The 24954-nt window shown below is 35.7% G+C and overlaps 2 protein-coding genes, 1 non-coding gene and 1 pseudogene across 4 annotated transcripts; 2 read left to right on the top strand and 2 right to left on the bottom strand.

The window, feature by feature from the left end:
* The first annotated feature begins 1885 nt into the window (after window positions 1–1885).
* On the top strand, window positions 1886–10852 carry C09G1.4 (uncharacterized protein). Its single transcript, NM_078220.7, has 10 exons — window positions 1886–1983; window positions 5092–5241; window positions 5710–5979; window positions 6467–6619; window positions 7052–7172; window positions 7221–7464; window positions 8165–8301; window positions 8377–8538; window positions 8816–8943; window positions 10306–10852. Exons 1-10 carry the CDS (start codon window positions 1902–1904, stop codon window positions 10494–10496), a joined length of 1638 nt encoding a protein of 545 aa, NP_510621.2. The 5' UTR covers window positions 1886–1901; the 3' UTR covers window positions 10497–10852.
* Window positions 4385–4608, bottom strand: C09G1.6. Its single transcript, NR_072814.1, has one exon. It is a non-coding gene; the product is annotated as an Unclassified non-coding RNA C09G1.6 (non-coding RNA).
* Window positions 10853–11226: 374 nt separating the features above from the next.
* C09G1.3 lies at window positions 11227–12660 on the bottom strand (annotated as a pseudogene). Its single transcript has 4 exons — window positions 12376–12660; window positions 12132–12328; window positions 11327–11450; window positions 11227–11279 (listed from the first exon to the last, which is right to left on the bottom strand). Coding segments are annotated over exons 1-4 (659 nt in total).
* Window positions 12661–16092: 3432 nt separating this feature from the next.
* C09G1.2 (KRAP_IP3R_bind domain-containing protein) lies at window positions 16093–21339 on the top strand. The gene is made up of 5 exons (NM_001381176.2): window positions 16093–16262; window positions 16311–16416; window positions 16785–19922; window positions 20307–20371; window positions 20420–21339. Exons 1-5 carry the CDS (start codon window positions 16223–16225, stop codon window positions 20623–20625), a joined length of 3555 nt encoding a protein of 1184 aa, NP_001366725.1. The 5' UTR covers window positions 16093–16222; the 3' UTR covers window positions 20626–21339.
* The last annotated feature ends 3615 nt before the right edge of the window (window positions 21340–24954 follow it).

The following is a 24954-nucleotide window of genomic DNA, read 5'->3' as shown; positions in this document are numbered from 1 at the left end:
GATGGTCCTATCAGATTTTTTTTGTGGCGAAATAATTTAACATCTTACTATTAGTTCTGTTAATCGGAACGCATTTATTACAAGTTTTCCGACAAATTGAAAAGTATTTTTTTACCCATTATCTATTACCCGTTGCATAAATTATCAATCTTTAGTTTTGTTCGCTATTTTCAGTATTCTTCTTCTTTCTTTTTCTCCCCATTTTTTCGCGATAGATTTATGTGTTTCCTGATACATCACGTACATCCTGCTGCTTCGGCTCGCACAAAAAGAGAAGTTCGTCGCTTAAGAGTAAGTACATCATTCACTAAGGCATCACAACCATCTGGCGAGATTAAACATGTGTTTAACGAGAGGGGGACGGGATGGAACCCTAACTTTTGACGTGTGTGTGTGTCTACCGCCATTCGGGTGTTAGATTACCAAGCAATAATGCAAATGGGTTTGGCGGTTCAGATACTGATCATAAGTGAGTCACATTTTTGGTATTGCGGTAGTTTTTGAAGTTTAGAATTTTGAAGTTAAATTTTTCATAGTCCTCTTTATAGTCATTACCCTCAATTTAAAATTAAAACCCAATGACAATCACGAAAAAGTTTGCAATACCAGTGGTTTTATTAAACATAAATATTAGGGCTTTCATGCAGGCGACGTCTGCCTCGTGCCGCGAGCCGCGCCTCCTGCTTAGTGCTGCGCGGAACCCGAAAAGTGTCGGCCGCTTCCATGGAGGTCCTAATAGTTATCATCAAAAGCTTTTGGGGTCTCTTCTGAACAATCTCGCCATTTCTATGTTTTCGCCAAAAAATCCTAGTTCTATGTAATGTTTACACTGTATTCAAGTTCGTTTTTTTTCACTTTTCCAGAACATTCCTTGCTTTTCTTCTGTACACCCACTCTTCTATTTTTTTTCTTGTTATCACATTGTTCTGAACGACTGCATTGTGTGTTGTATGACCTTTTCCTTTTCGTGATCAATCCGTCCCTGGGGACAGTTCTATTAGGTCGGTGTGCCCACGAATGGTGTGCATTCTAGAGATAGTAGTGAAGAAAAACTGTTTTTTTTTTGCTTCAAGTTCGAATGCCGAAGTTGGTGTTCAAACATTGAATTGTCAATGGGGACACAAGTTGTTTTTTGTTTTTTTTTAATAGAAAGTTTTAGGTGCATTGTTTGGTTATTTTGGAAGAAAGCTGTATTTTTGAAAGCGTGCTCTTAATCTTTTTTTCCGATGCTCTTTCAATCAGTTTCCTTACTCATCATAGTAAAATCCGATATTTCTAACAATACGAGGGTAGCTATTTTTCACTATTTAAAGATTAAAGGGTCAAAGGACGATCCGTTCTCCAAGTGCTATGCACTGCGGATCTGGGACTCAGGTACACTGCCTGGTGGTGATCCCACTGGGTTGTAATTTAAGCCACGTCCGAGCCGGGGACTGTGGCCGATAATCCAGTCTTGGATTGCTCCACTTCCCAATAGGGGCTGGGTGAACCTAGGAAGTGAGGCCGGACTTGAACTCGTGACCTCCAGATTGCTAGCGGCCACCACTACCGACTGAGCTATTTGCCCCCTTATATATTTAATTACTCTTGATCAAAACACACCTAAAACTTCCAAGACGTCAGTACGTGCACCAGTGCCAGTCACGATTGTGTCCACTTTACATATATATCCAATTAACAGTGTCACTTTTCACATCTTTACGTCCATCTCGCTTTTTTTTCGCCTTCTTTTTTTCCCCTACTTTTCCGCAGCCCCCAAAAATTGAGAACATACCTTAACTAGGCCGATTATATCCCATCAGGTCTTTGATGTTATCATTTGTTTCTTTACCTCTGATATGTTATCTTTTTTTTCAAATTGTTCTCTTATAAACTTACAATTTTCAGAGACACAAATCACAATGTCTTCTGGAAATCGGCAGGCTCCAATGCCCCCACCAAAACCTCGAAATTTGGGGCGTGGCCAGTTTTATCAACAAGGAGGTACGTCATAATTATTTCTCACTTTTTTTTCCAAATTCAAAATTAATTTCTTCTTTTTTGCACCAGTCATTCAGTATTCGCTCGTCATCTACAAATAGAAAAGGGAAAAATTATGAATTTTCAATAGACGTACCTTTTTTTGAATACGTGTCTTTTTCGCAAAAAATGTTTTTTTTCTGTGATTTGTTTCTAATATTTTTTGTAAGAGCAAAGTTATTACCTACCATATGCCTAAAATAAATGTGGAATACTAGATTTCGAACATGGTGCATCGACTGGAAAATGTTTTTGGCGCTTGTTGCTTAAAAAACAGGTTACAAATATTTATTCACGTTTTTTTTGGAACATTTACTATGTAATACATAATTTCTTTTAACCGTTTGAACAATTTTTTTCCTGTTTTTTGCTCTAGTCATTTAGTATTCGTTCATCATGAATTATTTCCGAGCTAAAAGAGGCAAATTATGAATTTTTCAAAAACGTACTTTTTCGAATGCAGTGGTGTAGCCATTTTTGCACAATTATGTTTTTTACATGTTTCTATGAGTTCAGTTCAGCCACAGTTTATGGATACAGATATTCATAATATGAAAGATATTTTAAACACGTAACTACTTCTGGAGTTTTTTTTTTTTTATTTTTGTTTAGAATTGTGAATATGCTCCGAAATCGGTCTTTGCAGAATTTTCAAAGTAACATATTAAAAAATTATGAACATTATATTTTTTTCGGTAAAATGTTTGGTATTTTTTAACGGAATGTTTTAAAAAATTGCAAAATTTTTTCGCTATTTTTCTTTAAAAGTGGAGTAGCGCCAGTGGGAAAGTTGTTAAAAACCACTCCTTTGGTCCCAAAATGACCACATATCATAATGAAACTTATTTATTGTCAAAAAGTGACAATTACTCAGTTTTTGCCAATCATAATTTTGGAAGTCGACCAAAAAAATGTTTCTACATTTTTTATACAGTAATTATTTGGATTAAAACATTGTAGGGCCCGGAACATGTGAAATTGCTTTGGATTTCTTCAAAAGCTCTTATTTTTCAAAATTCTGAAAATTTGCCAAAGTTTAACCGGAAATTATGAAAAGCCTGAAATTTTTTGAATTGTATTATTAAGATATTTGGTCTTTTTAGATCATAATGAGTGTCTACTCCATGTTTAAATAATACCCGTTTTTGCCTATTCCCCAAAACTCCAGTGGCCATTAATAGTCTGCAAGAACTAATTTCGGAAAATTTAGATCTGAAAGTCATTGAAACAAAACAAACTCTATTAAAATTTTAGGAGCGCATTTCCGCTATTTAAAACTTTTCAATCGTCTCTGTGAAATAAATGTTTTCAAATTAGGTAAAACGTTAGGTAAGTCTTGAGTAATTCTTAGTTAGTGTTGAAAACGTTAGTGTAGAAAAAATTTTTTTTGGAGCAATTGAATTTAACTGCTAAATTGTGCGTTTGTATTCCAAAATTTTGAAGCGAATCTAACAGATATTTGATCTCTGGCTTTCAATTGCAAAGTAATTCTCCCTTTTTTGTCGCTCACCACAAAGCGTCAAGTTTTCTCAGTTTCAGTGTAACATGCCATACACACCAAAACGACAAGCTTTTCAAAATAAGAAAAACGGAAAGTGAGCAAGTGACGCGGCGCGCGGTCAGCGTTTTTTTTTGTAACCCATCTCAAATGCCAAGTCTCTGTGTTCGTGGACCTTTTCAAGCGAGACTATGTCTGTGTATGTGTGTGTGCCTTTTTCATTTTTGCTCCCGAAGAGCCCAGTACTACACATTCAGAACTTTTACACTTCTAGCTCGGCACCATGTGCTGATCTTGGTCCAACAAACCCCAACAAAAGTGCGTTCTGCGTTTTGCCCGCAACCCATTCCTGCTTATTGCATTTTGAGGAAGAGCATTCAGACAGCGCCCATGATGCAGAATATTTGCGCGTTTTTTTTGAGTGTGTAAACGGAGAGCCCATTCTGAAAATAATCATTGGTTGCTGAAGAGGGCAAAGAATCGTAGCGCTACCAGTGTTTACTTGAGCTTGATCTTGGAATTTTGATTGGAACCTTTTTGATTTGAAATATAATTTTTGAACAGTATACTGAAAAAGTATGAAGCTCAACTGAAGCATATTGAGCTGAAAAAAGTAAATCTGAAATGTTCAGCACTTTTTTTCTACTTCCGATGTCTTTAAAATTGCTTTAAAAATATACTTACAGTCAACCATTTTAGAAATGCAAAACAATTTTTTCACTGATTTGTTTGATAAAAAAAACCACGTGGGGTCAAAGTGTCCCATGTTGGTTTGATCTTCAAAAAATGCGGGAGAACTTTTCCCCTGATTTCGTATGGCTAACCATGTGTGCTGACGTCACATTTTTCTGAAAAAAAAATTCCCGCCGATTTTGTAGATCAAACTGTATTAGGACAGCCTGACACCATTTGAAAATGATGCAAAAGATTTTCAGATCGGCTTCAAAGAGCTTCAGTTTTTCTTCAGACTTCAGACTTTCAAAGATATAGGCATTCCCAGTGCTCCTCGAGAGCATGCCTCACTTCTCCGTGTGGTCGAACCGAACCACTTCAACCCTTAACAGGCACGAGGGAGTGGACGAAAAAAAAAAAACGAAAGAAAAATGTGCCAAAACTTTTTTTTAGTGAGGGATGGGGTGTTGCACTCTCGTTTTGCCGTCCTCTTTCTTCTCCCCTGCTCTCTACTCTTCGGTAGATGTCATCAATAATTCTGTCCAAACATGCTTTAAACTCATTGTTCTTCCTCTCCTGATCCCCTTGTTGCTGCCGCCACCAAAAAACGTCACGTTCCACTTCTTCTTCCTCTCCTGCTGCTACTTTTTGCAGTTTCTTTTCGCCTATACATTTTCATTTTTTTGTCGGCGGTTACTACCGCTCCAGCTCCTACTTCCATTTTTTTCATTTTCATTTTATCTCATTTATAATGCGGACATATCGCGTTTCCCCCCAAACAGACCCTTTTTTTTTGGTTTAAGGCCGTGAGAAATAGAAAAGAGAGAGGAGGTGGAGAAGTAAAAGTAAAGTAAATGAAATAGCAGAGGTTATTGCACTTTCATATTTTTTTTCATTTGCAGGGTATCTCACCCCACAAGACAGCGACACGGACAGTGGCATAAGTGCAGATTGTGATCAAGGTTCACCGAGAGCAGCTGCAGGGTTTGGTGGAACAGGGTTTAACGGTACTGTCAACGGACAGCAAGTGAACTCCCAGAGGAGGATACCAGGTGAGATAATGGTATTGGTATTTCTAATGTTGAGGCAAAAAGGAAGATTAAAGTTACATTGCTAGTGGAGTCAGAAAGTCTCATTTCGCTTTGATCTACAGAAAATGCGGAAGGTGAGACGCAGACATCTCATCTGATTTGGCATGGCCCAAGAGCGTGCTGACACATTTTGACACATACAAATTTTTAGGGAAAAAATCCCGCATTTTTTGTAGATCAAACTGTATTGGGACAGCCTTAACTTCCCGTGAGAGGGCAAGAGTTTCTATAAACGGTTCAATTATTTACAAAAAAAACTCAGAAGTGTTGCTAAAAATTTGGACGGCCCATGTCGATTTTTAACACGATACATGCGCAATATTTGCATAGTTTTTAGTGGATGAAATTGTCAATAAAAAATTTTTGAACTGCGGTACTGTTTTGTTATCAAATCCTTACATCTTCGTAGTCACCTTCCACATTTTTCAGATCTCCCCCCTGGAGCATATCAGAACTACCGTAGTCACTCATCGGCCGACTACCTCACGCCAAACTCGGCGCGCAAGATTGCCAGCTACAGCACCACACCCCGACGGCTACCACTGCAACCCCAACAGCAAGCACCTGCAACGGCCACGAAGGCCAAATACCGAGTCAGATTCGCCGATGAGGTGGACAGCGGCGCGTCGACGTCAAGCGGAACCTCCTCCACACACATTTCGCCGAGAAACGATCCACAGGAGATGCTGATGAATTCAGGTGAGCACGGGTTGCAAATTCTATAAATTAAACTTTTTAAGTAAACTTTTTTTTTGCTCGAAAAAACACTGCTCAAGTTGTAACTAATTTATGATTGATATGTGTGTCTTTACTTTTTTCGGGTATACACTATGCTTCTGTATTGAATTTATTATATATTTTTCTGGAGTAGTAAATTATATTTTATGTTTACTATATTTATATTTATTTTTTGTAATTGTAAAGTATTAAGTCAGTTCTCTATACAAGAACAAGAGTGGGCTATTTAGCTTAGGTTGTTAGTTTTAGACCCCAGATTTAGGCCCTATAAAAACTAATATTTATAAGTATGCTAGAATCCAAACAAAAACCTGAAAAAAATCCTTTAAAATATCCTCAATTTTACCCTAAAATTAGAATGTTTAAATTTAGTTTTTAAAGATGTTTTTTTTTCGATTTTCTAGCTCAACACAAGTTTTTTTTCTTTAAAAACCCTTTTTCATTTCAGCTGTTGGAGCTCCACAAATTACATCCACATTCCAACAGCCAGCAAGTTATATGCAAAATTCGAGTGATGCACAGTACAAAATGAACAAAATTGAGTACCCTCCAGTGAGCCGGACACCTCCAGTTGCTTGCTCGTCACGGACGGGGACACTACGTGAGTTTTGTGAAACTTTTTTTTTCTGTTATTGGAAACATATTCTAGTAACTAGCTTGTATTATATTTTAAGCGTTCATATATGATAAATTGCAACGTTTTTTTCCCTTGTTTTCAATAAGTTGTTTTGACGTGTTTTACGCTAGGGAACCTCTTCAGAATTTTTTTTTCATAACACAGAGAGAAAAGCAAGAAAAAACAGCATGGAACAGAGACTCGAAAAGAAGAAAAACAGCAAATACTACGAGACGAGCATCTCCAGATACATATTTCGCGTACTAAAAACAGAATTAGCGTGTATTTTTGGCTTGCATAGACTTTGAAAAATGCAGTTTTTTTTTCGAGAAAATTTTGAATTTTTTCGAGTAACCATTGTTACTTCTCTTAACCTTCATACTCGCAGAACTTGACTCTCATATCTGCAATTTCCAGAAAGAACTCCCAATCGCCGTCTACCGATCAGCTCTACACCTCAACCCCAGCCTACATACGCAGATCAGATGCAAAGCTTGCCGGAACCTCCGCCATACACAATTGCCATGCAGAGATTAAGGTACCTATTCTAAATTCTTGCCTGTTTTTTGTTAATCTAAAATTTCAGATCCGTTGAGCAACAACCTCAAGAATCGTTCCGGGACGCGTTCATCCGGAAGAGTGTAAATGACACACTCCAACGCCGGTACCGACAACGGAGTTCCTCTTTGCCACGTGGAAACAAGTCGTATTACGAGGGAATTGATATCTATGATGCACAGCCGCCAATTCGACCGTTGCCACAACAGCAGACGTCGTTGATGACAGTAGCAAATCAGCTTCCCGGAAGTTTGGATAATTTGCACATTAATGTTAGTTTAGGGAAGGGTTTGCAAAAAAATTAAATACAACCAGGGGCGCGCGGCAATCGGAAATTTTGGGCAATCGGCAATTTCGGCAATTGCCAGTTTTCAAAATTTCCGGCAATCGACAAAATTGCCGAAATTGCCGATTGCCGTACATCTTCGGCAACTTTCAAACCTAATTATATTTTGGAAATTAAAAAAAAAATCACCTAGTTTTTTAGTCTTCGGTTAATTATTTTCTTTAAAAAACTGTCAATTTAATTTTTTTTTCAATTTCCGAAATGTAATTAGGTTTGAAAATTGCCGAAAAAATCCGGCAATCGGCAATTTCGGCAATTGCCGGTTTTCAAAATTTCCTGCAATCGGCAATTTCAGCAATTCCCGAAATTTCCGATTGCCGCGCACCCCTGCGTACAGCATATCTCACTAAAACACCTATTAACGTTAGAATTTTTCAAAACTTCTAGTGAAAGTGGATTGTAAATGTCGGAAATTTTCTAGAATTCTGAAAATTTAGAGCACAGAATACAATGGGCAATACTAGACTAGCCTGCAAAACTAACAGAGATAATTTAGTCTCTATGCACGTTCTCCTTTAAATGTGCAGCACGCAATTCTAGCTGCATTAACCATTCATCCAATTTCACGTCACAAAACGTGATGTCCTTTTCCATAATAAATTCTCTTATTAATCTTCTATTTGCAGAACCTGAATATGAGAAGAAGAAAATTGCCGACGGCGCCTTTAATGGGATCATCTTGCCAATTACATTTGGACAATTCAGATGAGCTAACCGCATATCGAGCCCTCCAGTTCCAGATGATGCAAGACGAGTTGCAAAGGTTCGGAGAGGAGGGGGGGGGGGGGGGGATTTCGAAATGTCTAACAAAATCTAATGGCGCCCCATTTCTTTTCAGACAGCAACCCCCACCACAATCATTCGAGCGACCGACCCTTTTGCGGCGGACTAACATGCCTCAACAACAGAGTTTCAACATACCACATATCACTACAACCGGACCACCGCCACCAGCGATGGGGCTATCTGTGCCAGTGCAGTATGATCAAGGAGAATATGGGTAAGTTTTTGATCTACAAAAGTTGTGTATTTTCGAAAAGTATTACTTTATTTTGAAAACTCATATCTCAGTTAATTTTTAAAATTATTTCTAGATCACAAAGAAAATTACCTAGACCACTTTTAAAACTCAGTATTTTCTTATATGTTACACGTTTAATCAATATTTTATTTTATTAACATCTATGCAAATTCCAAGCAACTGATTGCTTTATCGTGTAACATTACTCCAAATTTAATCTTGCGAAATTATTGTGTATTGATGATGGGCATTGCAGAACACAAAGCGTGAGAGCTCAGCTTGTTGCACTTGATCAGAGAGGCTTCCGAAGAGTGCTTGTCGAGAAGATGATGCCCGGACCATTCGGATTTTATATTGCGACCGGCGTTGTAGCTGGACAACGAGGTAAGTGGGGACTTTAGCTGAGATATTGTAAATATGAAAAAAAACTGGTAGAACAAATTAACGATAACCTAAAATGACAACTCGTCTTGCTTACTTAGTTGTTTTTATGGTTTTTAATATTTTTACGTGACTATGCTTAATGGTGGAGGGCCGAAATCTGGGATATATTTTTAATTGACTCCAAATTTTTCCCTGATTCCGAATATCGATTAAAAATCAAACAAAAATCCCTGATTTTATATTTAAGCTTGAAATCACGATTTTAATTTGTGCCCGGTCTCTTTCTTCACATGCGCGGCTAATGGGGTTATTCAAGTAGTGTCGGAAAATTAAAAAGTGTAGAAAAATTACGTCACGACTGTATTCAAGTATATAAAAACATGTATTTAAATACATTTGTGACGTCACAAATGTATACATTTTGCTACATTACTTGAATAACCCCATAAAGAAATTTGTAATAGAGCGCGCTTGCATCGTTTGATTTTCTTCGTTTATTTATATTTATTTTTTACTGAATTCCGTTTTTTTAAACGAGTTTTATTCATTTTTGTAGGAAAACAATTTTTCAGAAAAAAAATCGATAAAAAACTAGACAAAAATGAATGTATGTAACTGGTTTTAAAAAAATTGAATTTGGCGAAAATAAATAAATAAACGAAGAAAATAAAACGATGCAAACGCGCTGCAATGCAAATTTTTTGGGAGCGCATTGAAAAAAGAGACCGGGGCACAAATGAAAAACGTGGTTTCAAAAAAAAAACATTTTTTAATTTTTCACATCGATATTCGGAATCGGTTGTAAATTTAGAGTCATTTAAAGATATTTTCCAGATTTTGGCACTCCACCTAACAGAAGCTCTATTTTTAATGAGGTAAACTTTAAGTTGAATAAAACAAAAGAAAGTGAGCAAAAAGTGCTATCAATTTATGGTGCAATGGGAAATGACAAACGGAGAAGGTATTCTGGTTAAAAAACTAGATCATAGTGATCTGATAGTGAATTTTGTAAAAATTCTATGAGAAAACCCTTTTCATGTAAATGTACACTCAAATTTAATGGGATTATTCAAGTAATTTTGCAAATGTATATAAATACATTTATGACGTCACAGCTGTATTAAAATGCATATTTAAAAAATTTATTTTAGTGCAGTGACGTCATTTTTCTACATTTTTCATTGTTCCAACACTGTACTTGAATAATCCCATAATTACCTCGAATAATTTTACTAATTGTACAATTGTGTTTTTTTTTGAAACAACTTTTTTCTGAATTTTTGAAAATTGATTCAAAATACGTAACTTAGTATTCCGACAGTTAACTCTTTAAAAATAAAACCACCCTTAAACGTTTTGCAGCTGGAATCTTCATCTCCCGAGTCTCCCTCCCATCCTTATCACCGATGCTAACCGTTGGAGACGAAATCATCTATGTCGATGAAGAATATGTGAAAGGCCGAAGTTTGGAATATGTTCAGTCGGTAATTGCTGGGAAGACAAGTGTTACGATTACTTTATTGCCCGCTGTTGGACAACCAGCAATTTGCTGATATTAAAATTATTTATTTTCAGTTAAGAATTTTCGAATTTCAAACTGAACTCATTACGGAAGAACCCCCCCACAAACAAGTAATTTTCATGTAGACAAGTATTCTCTAACAATTAGCGTCCCAAGTTTAACTTATACTTTTTAATTTTCAAATTCCCTTCCAAAACATCTTGTGATATGAATGCTTCGGCTAATGAACAAAATTTTCTTTTCCACCCCACAACAGGCTTTTCGACTTAGCGGTGTCTGTTTGAATAGTGTGTTTTCTTGTAATATTTCCAATTTATGGATTTGGTCGATGTAGAATGCAGCATTTTTGTTTGTATTTTCTTTTTTATCAATAAAAGTTTCGTGTCTATTTATATAGGTTCTCTCAGCAAACAAAAAACTGAAGAAAAACAGTTAGCTAATTTGAAGGTTTATTTCAAAGTTAAATTAATTTCTAAAACAACGTTTTACAAAAAAAACATATTGAAAAAAAAAATAAAATGAAAAATTAACATCAAAATTATTTGCACATATCTTGTCTTTGAAGGTCTTTGGGCACATAATCCTTGCGAAATCTTGCCGTTTTATTTTTTTTTTTTGAAAAATTCCAGTCGCTTCAATTTGGTGCTCACTCTAAAATGTCTCCATTGTTTTATTAAAACATTTCTTGAAAACAACCTCAACTTCTTTTTTTTTGTTCCAGAAAAACCTCCCATCTTGCCAATATTTTTTTTGCTTTCATTCTTCAGGTGGATGTTCCTTTCCCAACGTAGAACATTCCCACGGAATCACCATTCTGAAAACAGAAGATTAAACATTTATTACAATAAGAATAAAGTTTACTTGGTCAGCTTCATCAGCTCACCGACTCAGCAAAAGCTGTAATATCTTCGAACGATGCAACAGAGGAAACACTTCCAGCTTGTTCTTTAACTGGAAGCTCCCGGATTGAGAAAGCAACGATAAACTGAAAAACGTATGTTTGCACAAAACTGGGAACTGCTGGAAACAGAGAAAATAAGTGTTACAAACAAAAACTAATAAAAAATGTGTAATTTAAAGGAGGAGCCAGTGGGGAAATTGTTAAAAACCACTCGTTTCGTTCCAAAACGAAAATTTTTTTTTTTTGAAAACAAAAATAATTGATCAATTCATGTAACAGTGAGCAAAAAAAAAAGAACACTTCGTTGCAGTATGCACACATTGCTCCTCTCTGTATGCCGGCAATTGACAAAACAGGTGGACACGATGGACAGACAGACAGGTCCCCTGGGAAGATGACGTCACGATTCTTTCCTCTCGTGTGGAAAACACTGAAATGCCCCCGCATGGGTAACGGTCTTCCAACGAGACCTTAAAAGTTAGGCAGTTGTTAGGCAAAACAAGACAAAAACAGCAATTGATTCATAGTGATTTGTGGTTCGTTGAAATTAACAAATTTTATTGGATTTTAAACGATATTAGGCCCATACAATGTTGAATTTTTCGTTTTGAAAACTAGTTTCTCATTCACTTCGCAGATATCATCTAATTTGATAAAAAAAAATCAATTTCATCCTAGATACAAGCTACAAATATCCTCATCAGGACAAATATGCCGTACAATTTCAAAGTAATTTTGAGAAAAGTAATATTTACATCAACTTACTGTATCTAGAGAATGTTGAATTGGAATTTTCTCCTCTTTTGATTTGTTTGGAAACGTCTTGAAGTAGAGTCAAATCTTTGCTCTTCAAATATTCATCAAGAATTCGAATTTTTTCGGCAAACTGGAAAAGTTCGGCACCACTACAGACAACATTTCTGGGCAAAATGTTAGAAGGGGTGCATACTTGTAGATCTCCTCTGAAAAAAAATATGTAGAGTTTATATTTAACAACAATACAACATACCTTTTTAGTGAGTCAGCGACGCGTGAACTTTCAGCCCAATCTATAACTTTGCAGCTCATGAAAACTTCATCGGACACCTGTTGGAGAGATTCAGCATTTTTTTGATTATAAGTCAAGATTCTCGTTTCCTGTACATCTTGGTGCTCCTCAGTTTTTTGTTCTTCATTGTTTCTTTTTGTTCGACGGAACAGTGGAATCCTAGAATATTTTTTTTTTTAAACTAAGCTGAAAGTCTTGATTTCTATGAACAGTCTTTTTAAAATCATATATAAAAAACGTTTTCATATATAAACGTTTTCAGAATGATGTAATATATTAATTTCCTTAAACTAGTCTATTTTTACCTTTTTTTCTTAGATGACCCCAGTTTTAAATATTTTTTCTAGTTTAAATTTTTCACTGCAGGTAACCTTTTTTAGGACCTAGTTTGACACTGATTTTCTAAATGGTGCAGGTTTAATCAAAAGTTCAGGTAGCAATGTTCATCATGAACTCAATTAAAACACCTCGACTTGCCTCCAGGTAAAGAATAAAACATTCTTAAGTCGAAACTGGATCATGAAAAACAAATTTTTAAAATAGTTTGAAGTGCTCAATGTTACCAAAATTCCAAAAAAATTTTATTGTAATTTTGGCAAAACCTGTGGAATTTGAATTGGAAACAAAAACCCTTCTAGCGCGGCTAAAATACAACGTGTAAGTCCAGAAACTTATCCATAATATTAAAAAAAAAATTTAGAATCCAAATCTATGAAAACTCTACCAAAATTCCAATTTTTTTGTATTTTTGGCAAGACTGTGAAATTTGAATTCGAAACAAAAACCCCTCCAGCGCGGCTGAAATACAACTTGTAGGTCCAGAAACTTATCTATAACATTGAAAAAAATTTAGAATCCAAATTTATGAAAATCCTACCAAAATTCCAAAATTTTCTCTTGTAATTTTGGCAAGGTATTAGCTAGAAAATTGACGTCGTATTTTTGACATGTTACAGAGACAAATGGACCACGGTAGATTTTGATCGACTTCAACTTTTTTCCCTTGGATTTGAATTTCAGCCAAAATTGATGAAAGTCAGTCGTGCTATACAAGTTTAGGAATGATAGCTCAACTATCACATGTGTAAAATGAAAATTACAACATTACGTGCGGATCAGCATTTATTCAGGAACCAAAGAATATCAAATTGATGGTTTAGTCTTGAGGTCCTGGGAATTCGTATTATCAACCCTCGAACTGCTGATTAATATTCAGAAATAATCATAAGATTTTTTTAATCATGAGACAGAAGCTCTTTATGCCGTGTGAAAATTGTTTCACGTGGGATTGCAAAAAAGTTATATTCCAGAACATCGGAAAATTCTGCAATTTGTTTGCCTACACTCTTGTTCATATTCAAGTACATTCAATTAATTAGTTGAATAACATCTTTGATGACTTTTATTTGTACTTAAAAAAAAACGTTTTTTAAAGGATTTTTTGTAGGATTTTTCATAATTATTTTCTTAATAGAGCTGAAAATTTCCCCATCTCTTGATTTTCTCTGTTATCATGAAAATGCGAAAAACCGCCTTTTCTCAGCTCCACTGCATTTTTGTGTTTTTATTTTGTAGTCTACTCTCTATTTATTTCTGTTTATCAATTCGCAATGCAATTTGTCTTTTTTTCGGTTAAAAAAGTCTGTTTGGGTCACAAATTCGCGATTATTTCTGACTTAACGGGTCGGGGTGGAATCTTCGTTATTAGAGAGAAAGATAGGAAAAGTCCGTTCTAACCAACAATGTAGTTTTAAATTAGAAACTAGTCTTTTGAATTAGCGAGAAAGACACTATCATTCAAAAAAAAAAACGTTTTTTGGTACATGGCCAAATTGAGTAGAAAATTTCAAAAATATATATTCATAATTACTTGAATATAATTTATCAAAATAAAGGTCCTTTAATGTAAGTTTCATTAAAAGGTCTAGGACTAAGCTTGGATATTTTCCTTTAAAAAAGTAAACGATTTTATAGAAATAATAGGAAATGGTCGAGAAAGTTTATATTTTTATTGAAACATTAATTCCGCGAGAAAACAAAAAGAAGCTACTCAAAAAGCAATATTATAACAATTGCCGCGCAACGTATATGTTTAGACCTTTGTCCAACTTGCTTGTTTTTGTCTGTTTATGCTTTTTCTTTATACATATGAATATTATTTTTTTAATCAATTCAAAGTTATTTCCAACCGTTTTAAGTGAAAATTATAGGCCAGTTGAAAAATAATTTTTTTCATGGAAAAGTAATTCAAGATGTTGAAAAGTTCAACAGAAAATATCTGAAGAAAATATAATTTCAGAGTTTTTTTAGGTTGCTATTATTATCGAAAAAATACGATCGCACAAATTTATCATAATTTATTTTTAATCTACCTGTTGAACTTGACTCCGCCCCCAATCTTGTTGCCGTTCGTATTTTGTTGTGGCTGTCTTGTCGAAGAAGGGGAGGAGCCTAGTCAACAAGGTAGATCAAAAATAAATTATGAGGTAATTGTGCGATCGTATTTTTCGATAATACTCACTCTCATTCATTCTCAAAGAAATTTAACATGACATCATTTTTTGCTCACTTCCATGTTGTCAAATTACACATCAATCAGATTTGTTTTCCTTGAATTCCACTGATTTCGCACACCTAAAAAAGTATTCCAAGTCCAATTATCCTACTGAATATCACGTATAATTATGAAAACGTTATAGTTCTGATTCCGGGGTACCGACGTCATAAAGTGTGTGAAATCTGACATTTGCCAAATATATAAAGTTTGTGAAGACTTTGACTTTGGTAATCCTCTAGATTAGACTTGCTGTTTTATTTTTATTTCACGAGCTGGTTAATATCATTCTGAAACATAATCTTTCCCCTATTCTTATTTCATAATCTCGAGGATTTCCTTGCGCCAAAAAAATCTTGTATAATTCTTGAAAGCGGTTCATATAAATTTTATGCAAGTGGCTAAACATTTTTAACGAGAATTTTTAGTAATACATTTTTAAAATAATTTTTCAAACATTTAATATTTAGTTTGACAAAGACATTTTGATTTGAACAACTTATTTTCAAAAAATAAAATCCACCAGTAACATGTAAGAGTTAAGCAACTCCTGAAATCCTTTTCTTCCTTGGCGCTAAAATTCTATGCAAACCTGCATTAAATTTATATGTTTATCTCCTATTCTTGTGTATGCACTAGTTGTTTACTACCCATCTCCTACCTCTAAACTTGCCGATACATTAGAAGCTCCGTTTGAATATTACTCAAAAAGTGTGCTACAGCGCTGCAAATTGAAATATGATATCCAGAAATTACCACAGGTCCACACCATACACATGGTCATATAAATCACGTCTACAGCTTTTTAATATTCGTTGCCCAGCTCCTTATACTTTACAAATCAAAACTTGTTACTCCTTTTGTTAATTAACAATTTCCTATTCATCATGAAAACATATCAAAACTTTCAAATTTGAGGTACCACGTTCACACAATAAAAACCCATGTCTAAGCAAAAGAAGGCGAGTTTCCATACTTCTAACCCCAAAAAGCATTACACCTTTTTTTTCAGAACTACGACCATTCCAGTTTTCAAAAATATATCCATCGCAACATTGAGGTTTTTGACTGTATGTCTACTTTTTGAGTGTAATATTATGCATATAAAATTCAGACGAGCTTGAGAAGCCAATTAAGGTGCAAGGAAGTGATGTTAAAGAAAACAAGTACATACATGTTAACGATAAAGTTTCGGGGACGAAAAAATCTGACGCTTCGGAGAGCAACAAAAGGGGATCCAGGAAGTCGAAAACCATGAGATTAAAAAATATGATGCCCGGATTTCTGAGATACAGTAAATATGTTCAACTCGTAATTTTATGTGTAATTTTTCTAATTTCAGGTACCACCGAAATTAAGAATCGAATGAAACATGGAGTCAGTGATTTGTTTGGTCATTACTCATTGCTGGAAAAAATGTCTTTGGAATCAGAGAAAGTGATTACAGAGTAGGATTTTTTAGAATTTTTTGCGCAATTGCCTTGTGTTGTGCCATGAAAACCTCATTGACACTTTGCCAACATAATCGATCACAAAGCGCACACCTGCAACCGGTTGTAAATGCGAGAGACCATTTTTTCGGTTGCATCTAGCGGCGGTCCTCTAGCGCGAAAGTCTATTGAGCTCGCGGAGGCAGTGTGAAATTATCTGAATTACCTGAATTGTTGAAAACGTATCCAGTCTAGGCGTTCCACGAGGGCGGTACTCTCTGGCGCGAGGTCCCTCGCAGCGTCGGCCGCAGTACACAGAATGTAATAAAGCGGGCGCGCTGGTCGTGCCTCGCCTTCGTGGAAGGCCTAATCCAGTCACCTTTTAGGACGAAACAGGAATTACTTGGAAGATATCACAGCTTGCTGCATGACTTTAATTACGGAAGAAGACCAGGCTTGAAGAAATCTAATGAATATCAGAACCTCGTTGGTAGAATGTTGATGTGCAAGATTCCTGACATAGAAGAAATGAAGGAGTCGAAAGAACTAGACTCTATCAGCAAATCAACGAATATGGAACCTATATCTTGTAATTCAAAAATAAAACTATCCCAAAAGCAAACCTCACCTCAAACGGATAATGATCCTGATTATTTTACTGCGAAGCCCACGGATAAGATCACGAAACGCCCCTCAATCTCAAGAGGTACTGCTATGCAAAATGAGGGGTCTTTATTTCACGACAAGAGACAAAACACGTTAGGAACTGAACACGAAACTCTGAAAAACACGGTAAAAAACACTCACCCAAAAGTGGATAAGGATCATAAACGTATTGAGAATCAGGACATCTCATCGAAAGGACAAGAACCTACTTGTTTCCAAAAGAAAGCAAGATTAAGAACTGAAATTGATACTAATTATTTGCCTGCGAAGATTTCAATTCATAGTAGAGAAAATTGGACTAGGGATCGAGAACATCTTAGGAGACTACTGGAATCGGAAGAGCCCAATCCCAAAAAGCAAAAGTCAGTTCCAACTGAGCATGATCTTAAGAAAAGAGGTTGGCATAGCTCTTCAACTCATCAAAGTATGCAACGCATTCAAAAACAGGTCTCGTCGGAAGAAGTCGATTCCAAAAATCAAAAATCTGCACAGTCTGAAACCGATCTCAATTACTTTACTCTGAACAATAATTCATCAAAAACATTATTCGAGCAACAAAGGAATGTACGAACTGACCAAGATCTTAACAACAATCGAGACAGCTGCTCCGCATGTGGGAATAATTCTGATGCGGAAAAGGAAGACATAAAGGGCACAAGAAAACGGTCATCATTGGAAAATCAACATTCCGAAAGAATGCAATTTTCCCAGACCGAAAAAAGTTCCCCTATAGGGGACATGGTGCAAAACTCCCCTGACTTTAAAAACATGGCAAATCGAACACCTGCAGAATCTGAAAAGGGCAAGAAGAAGGCTCAGGATTGGCAACACTCTCTGAATTTTAGAAGTGGTAGAAGTGCTATAAATAAACAACAGAACGAAATCAAAATAAAACCATCATCATCAAACGATCAAAAAAGGCATTGGCTTTTCAAGATGCGAGAATCTGCACAAACTAAAAAAAATCTCAAATACTTGATTGCAAAGCGCACTCACCAAAGCATGCAATGTCAATCAGAATTCAAATGTGTTTCCAGTAGCAATCAGACTGAGAAAGATCTCAAAAGTTTCTCAATAAAGAAAAATGTTCAAGTTCAGCCGTGCTCTCCAAGCCTCAAAAGTAGTGATATAGGAAATGAACGAAACAGGATTAAACGGCAGCATTTCTCATTGGGAGAACAATCCTTCGAGAAACGGAAACCTGCACTAACTGCAACTGGCAATGAAAAGGGAGATCTCAAAAGAAAGCTTTCCTTGTTGAAAGATCAGTTTTCCGCTAAACAAACTGAACAAAGTTTGCAATGTTCTGCTGATTTGGAAGATGGCGAAATAGACGAGAAACATTGCCAAATTTTATCAAACAGTCAAGTAAATCGGGTTTTCAAAAAACGAAAGACAGCACTTGCTGCAAAAGAGCCCAATAACTTTACTGTAAGCTGCTGCTCGGACTCTAATAGTACTGGTATTACTGATGACCCAATCCAAACTAAAAACACAAAATTATCACTGGAGGAACAAGATCCATTGCTTTCTGAGAGACGTAAAACATTAGCTACTATTTTCAACCAGAAAAAACCTGTACAAATTGATCAAAATCTGCAGTGCTCTTTTGATTTGGAAGATGGTGAAATAGATGAGAAGCAATGTCAGATTTCATTGCATAGTCAAGTACATCGGGTTTTGAAAAAACGACAGCTAGCACCTGCTGCAAAAGATCTCAATAACTTTACAGTAAATTGCTCCTTGGACTCCAATAGTAATGAGTCGAATGATGAACCAATTAAGACCGAAAAGACACAATTATTATTAAAAGAACATCAACCTGTGATTTCTAAAAGACAAGAAACATTGAAAACTGAGAGTAGTTTCAATAACTTCAATTCAACAGACGCTCACCGAAATTGTCGACGCCAATCAAAGCTTATTGAGAAACAACCAATCTCACTAGAAGATTCCGTTTTCGAACAGAACAAATCTGCACAACCTGAATCAGTTATTAATTACTTTACGATTGACAACAAGAATCAAGACTGGCAATACTTCTCGGGTCCTGAAAAAGACCCAAAACTCGTCAGCTTCCTAGAAGCTGTAAATAAAAAAGACGCGTTGGTGAAACATTATTCTGAAAAGCAGAGACCTGTCCGAAATAAGAATGATTCTGATTATCCCACTGCAACGGACACGGATCAAAGAAGCTCTAGCTGCTCTGAACTGAAGGGTACAACCATGAACAAGAAACAGGAAGAGAACACAAGAAAACGTCTCTCATTGAAAAATGAAGAAGCATCCCCAGAGAAAACGCTTGTACGTGCTGAAAAAGATTTCAACCACTTCACTGTGAAAAAGAAAGAGGAATGTTTAAGTTTGTCTTTTGGTTTTATTGCTCTTCCAATCAAAAAACGGCGCCCATTTTTTGAAGGGCAGAATAATAGTATAGAATTAAAAGGAACTGCAACTCAGATCGAAAGACAATCCGTTTCATCGGAGGTGCATATTTCCAATTACCAAAGCACACCCATGAAGAACAACGGCCGAGGTGGGCAAAACTCTTTAGGCTTCAATGATCATCCAATTAAAATAAATTCATCCGAAGAACAACTCTCCGGAACACAAAAATCCCATCCAATGGAAAACGGTTTTGTTACTACCACTGTAACAAGCCCCGAACGGAGTGGGCAAAGCTCTTTAGGTTCTAATAATGTGCATATGAATGAGAACCTAAATGAAGTGAGACGAGCACCACCAGAACAACCTCAAGAACCAGATGAACCAGAAGAATCAGAAGAACAAGAACCTGTTCGTCCTGAACAGCAGAACATTGAGATTCCGGAAGGTGGAGGAGTTTTAACCGAGCCACGGTGAGTTTTCGTTTTAACTTGTTTCGAAATTTTAGGAGGAGTGAAAAACGTCGGTGAAAGATTAGTTAGACTAGTTGCAAAATGGGATTTTAATTTCCGAAAAAAACTTATTTTGTTTCTTTAAAACATGTAGCAGAGTAAGTTTTTTTATGTATGTACTCACGTGGTGTCAGAGAGTCTAATTTCGGATTGATCTACGTAGATCTACAAAAAATGCGGGAGAAGAGACGCAGAGTTTTCAACTGATTTTGCAAGAACGTGCTAACGTCACATTTCCTTGGGCAAAAAATTCCCGCATTTTTTGTAGATCAAACCGTAATTGGACAGTCTGGCACCACGTGCACTGTTTGTATTCTATTGACAAGAATAATTGTGCAAATTCAGACCAGTCGCATCAGAATGGTCGAAATTGGGCGTCAATATCGACGGTAACTGGATGTTACGTAAAGGTATTGTAGAATTGTAGCCTTCAATGAACTCAAGTTATTGTTTTTCAGATCTTACACACTATCGATTCAACTGGCCAATAGACCCGGAAAAAAGAAAAATAGAGAGGGGTAAAGCCGTTGCCCGGTGTCGGGAAATACGAAAAAATGGCCCGGTTAGTATACCACACAAGAACAATGCCTCCACCATTACTTGGATAAGCAAGGTGCGTGGAATAAGAAGGATACCATTGGAAAGCCATACAGCATCTCAGTGATGTAAGTTATTCAGTGGTTTCTGGCAGGGTGAGTTTGTGAAAGAAAACGGAATTCAAGGAAATAAGTCTTCTGTGACAAAATTTTATTGTGCCAAAATGACCAAATATCGTAGTGAAAGTTTCAATGACTTTTTTTTTGAAAAACAATGGAAAACATTTTTTTTTGATTGGCGTCTTCCAAAAAAGTGTCAGAGAGCTTTTCAAAACTAAATAAAAACACATTTTCTTAAAATTCAGATTCAAACGTTACAATTATTTAGTTTCTATTATATTTATCCTAATTTTGAAATCGGCTCTTTTTTTTCTACAAGTTTTTCAATCAAACCCTTTCCACCAATCTTTAAAATAATTTCCAGATTCAATAGCAAATCAGCAAGTTAACTGCGTTAGCCGTGCAACCTCCAATCAATCATCTTTGTAAACATTTATTTTCTCACGGAATTCCATTTTACAGAATTTGGAATATACATATAACAATTAATAATTTAATTTCGTTTTGAATATTTTAGAATTAGAGTTTTTTTAAAAATCTTTTCTGCCATGTTATTATTTTCCACTTCTGAAACTGAATTTGTTTTTCTGTAACTTCCCAATTTATTTGATACTTTGAATTATTTTATTCTGATTAAATTTTTTGTTATTAGAAACGACATTTTTTGTATTATCCATCGTCTTGTGAATATTTTATGCAACATTCAATACAAATAAAACTCATATTATGTGAATTCAAAGGGTGACTTGTCGATATTGTAGTTTTCAGAAAGCTTCAGTCAAAACCACTATTTCTATTTTTTAATTTCGCAAAACCTCTGGCATGTTATTTTATCTTTGAGTATTTCTGAGCACTCTTAACTTCTCTGAGACATTCGATTCTCACTAACACAAAAGTTTTGAGTACAAAAAATATGTCCCACATTTTTTTTACATTTTCAATTGATTACTTGGACAGATCACTAATGTGTTCATATTTTCTTTCCCCCCCCCCCCCCCCTCTTTGCAGAAATGCAAATGATGCATTAACGGACAATATTCGCATCATAAAAATGTATGACACACACAACGATTTTTTGTCGACTCTCTGTGTTGCTCTCCCCCCTTTTTGTGGAACAATTTTTCGAATATTTGCACCATGAAAGCTAGTTTTGAAACGTTTTTTTTATGAAGATTTCTCTAATATTTATGAAATCATTGCATGATTCATACCTCGATCAAGCAAAAGCTAAGGAATTTAACAATTGATTAATAATTGTTTTGATATTTGATTTATTGTTGCATTTGTTAATAACGTCTGAGTCAAACTCAATCATCCTACACCGACTGTCCTCCCACCTTTTTCTGACCCCATCTAAACTCTTTTATTCCTATATTCTTTTATTCAATACATGGTGCATCGACGACCTACGGTCTCGGTTCTACTCGAAAGATCCGCGTGGCAGGCGGGCCGGCGGCGGGCTCATGCGGACTATATTTGCTACTTTTGGAGCTGTGACCAGCTTGTTCACAGGCGTCATCGAAGCAAGCGAACAGGACATCGCTGAAGAAGACGAGCAAAATAATCAAATTTGCATCCATTCTCTGAACGAGTGGCAGCTTTCGATTCAAATGAACAAAGAAAGGAAAGTCTGCTGGGTAAAACCATGCAAATTAAACAGGTCGATTTTCTATTTGATGAAAAATAGAAAATCGCCTACAAAAATCATGGTCTTGTGTCCATGAATGGCAGTTTGTTAGAATGGTAAAAAGGGAGTGAACGTCACTCCAAGAACATAACTTCTATCTGTTTACTCAGAGACGAAGAAGCAACTGAGACAATGGTTGCAACGACGAGCCAAACGAGAGAAACAACGTTTGTTGTAGTTTTTTAAGACCTGGGATTTTTGTGGAAAAATTTACTTGTTCGAAATAAGGGGACTGATTTTGCCGGAATTTGCCGGATAAAATATTGTTCAGTCAAAATTTTTACTTGTTTATAAGCTCCTTAAAAAATCAGAACTCTGCAAAAACAGCTCTAGACTTGATTTCATACTCCTCCAGCAACTTGCTCCTTTTCCTTTCAAACTTTATAATGTGTAAATGAAAATACCTGGTGTCAGGTTGTCCCATTTTGGTTTGATCTACATAGATCTACGAGAATCGCGGGAATTAAGACGCAGATTTTTCAGCCGATTTCGCATGTTTAAAATTGTGCTGACGTCACATTTTTTTGGGAAAAAATTCTCGTTTTTTTTGTAGATCATCCCGTAATGGGACAGCGTGACACCGCGTGAGAATGCCGATTGGGAATTTGTTTAAAAGTGGAGTAGCGCTAGTGGATAAAATTGTTAAAAACCACTCATATTGTGCCAAAATTACCAAATATCGTAGTGAAAGTTTCAATAATTTTTTCAAAGACGAAGGGAAAACATTTTTAGTGATCGACGGCATCCAAAAAAAAAAATGGAGAAACTTATGAAAGGCGTGGTTCAGAATGTGCTGACGTCAAATTTTTTGGGGAAAAAATTTCCGCATTTTTTGTAGATCAAACGGTAATGGGACAGCCTGACGTCACGTGTGAAAAGTGAACTCTTCTTTGTTGTATCAAGAAACCATCAGATCATGAAAATGCCTACTATTCTGGCGGCAAATATCTTGTAGCAAAGGGGCATGTGTCTCTCATCATGCCCTTTAGCTGCAGCGGCATGCAGATATTTACGCGGCAGTAAATAGGCATTCTCATGAACGAATGGCTTCTTAATACATTCATTCTATTCTCAGTATATTCTCCGTTGCTCCCACTTACCGTTTGTATATTTCTTAACACACGTTGCATCTCCATCAATTCACTGAATGTTACTGAATGTTATGGGGTTATTCAAGTAATGTAGCACAATGTATTTAAATACATGTTTTTATATACTTGAATACAGTTGTGACGTAATTTTTCTACACTTTTTAATTTTCCGACATTACTTGAATAGCCCATTAATGAAGCAAAACAACTTTATAGTAATTTAGCACTCAAAAAATCCCCATAATCTTGTTCGAATTTCTACCAAAAATTTGATTTTCTAGGAAACAAACACTTGCACTGTCAGATATAATTTCTCCGCGGTCCCATTTTTATCACATTTTTTCTACATTCAAATCGATCAATTGTGCTGGCCAGAGTCGCGCCTTTGTTTTCGCTGTCTCTCTTCACCAAAGACATTTGAATAATACATTAGCGGATAGTTTTCTCATCATAAAAATGCACGACGCAATACCGTATGCCTCGGCCGACTTTTTGTGTTCTTCTCAGAGAGACGATTTTTTGACCATATACAATAGAGCTACACACTTTTAGTTTTTTTTCGCTTTTCGGTCATGCATTTCTACTCACTTTTATATTGTAAATTTTTTTCGGTTTCGATCAATATAGCCCTTCTTTTCTTTTCAAAATGAATGAAACAGGACATTTAATGTTAATATAGTACTTCATTATGTTACCGACAAAAGGGAAATAAAATTTTCATAGCTAATAAAGCCACGTGAATTTCATTCAAACACACACAATTTAGTTATAGTTTTGAAATTATTAAAATTTTAATTAAACTTCAAACAACAGTTTAACGGATTCTCAAAAATTGATCTTGAACTACTGAAAGACCTACGTACTTTAGTCCTACAATGTTCTACTTTGAATTGATATGCTTGACCTCGTTATGGCTTTATCTCTCCTTGCTTTATCATTTTCAAACTATGTTACGTCTCCGACGGAAAACATGTTTTCCTATAAAATCCGGATTTTTTAAACTTCGTAACGACCAATTTCTCACAACGCAAAATTGATTGAATTTTTTTTGTGCTCATGTGTACATACCGTATTACCTCTATTAGTCTTGCAGAAAAATATCGGCTAATTTCGCTCAGAAACATACTAAAATAGTAAATACATAAGTATCAACTTCGAAGCTGCAAAATGATTTTTTACAGTCAAAATCAGATCAAATCTGACATATACATTCAAAAATTTATGGTTTATGAGATAACTCGAGTAGTTACTTTTGAGCTTTTCCTTGAGCTTTTGCGTCTTAAAATGTGAGAAATTAGTTTAAACGTGGAGTAGCGCCAGTGGGGAAATTGCTTTAAAATATGTTTCTAAATTTTATATGATCTTTTGAAAATTGAAAAAATATTGAATTTCATCAAATTCCAATTTGAATTACCGCCAATAATTCGATGTTCGATGGAGCGCGCTTGCCTTATTTTAACTTTTATTCATCAATTTTCTCATTTTTGACTGATTTTTCATGTTTTGCCGTGTAATTTTACTGGAAGTTTACTGAAAAATTTAAAATGAATGTAAATGTT

Source organism: Caenorhabditis elegans, chromosome X, assembly GCF_000002985.6.
Source record: "Caenorhabditis elegans chromosome X".
Classification (NCBI taxonomy): domain Eukaryota; kingdom Metazoa; phylum Nematoda; class Chromadorea; order Rhabditida; family Rhabditidae; genus Caenorhabditis; species Caenorhabditis elegans.
This window is presented reverse-complemented; position numbering and strand designations above follow the sequence as displayed.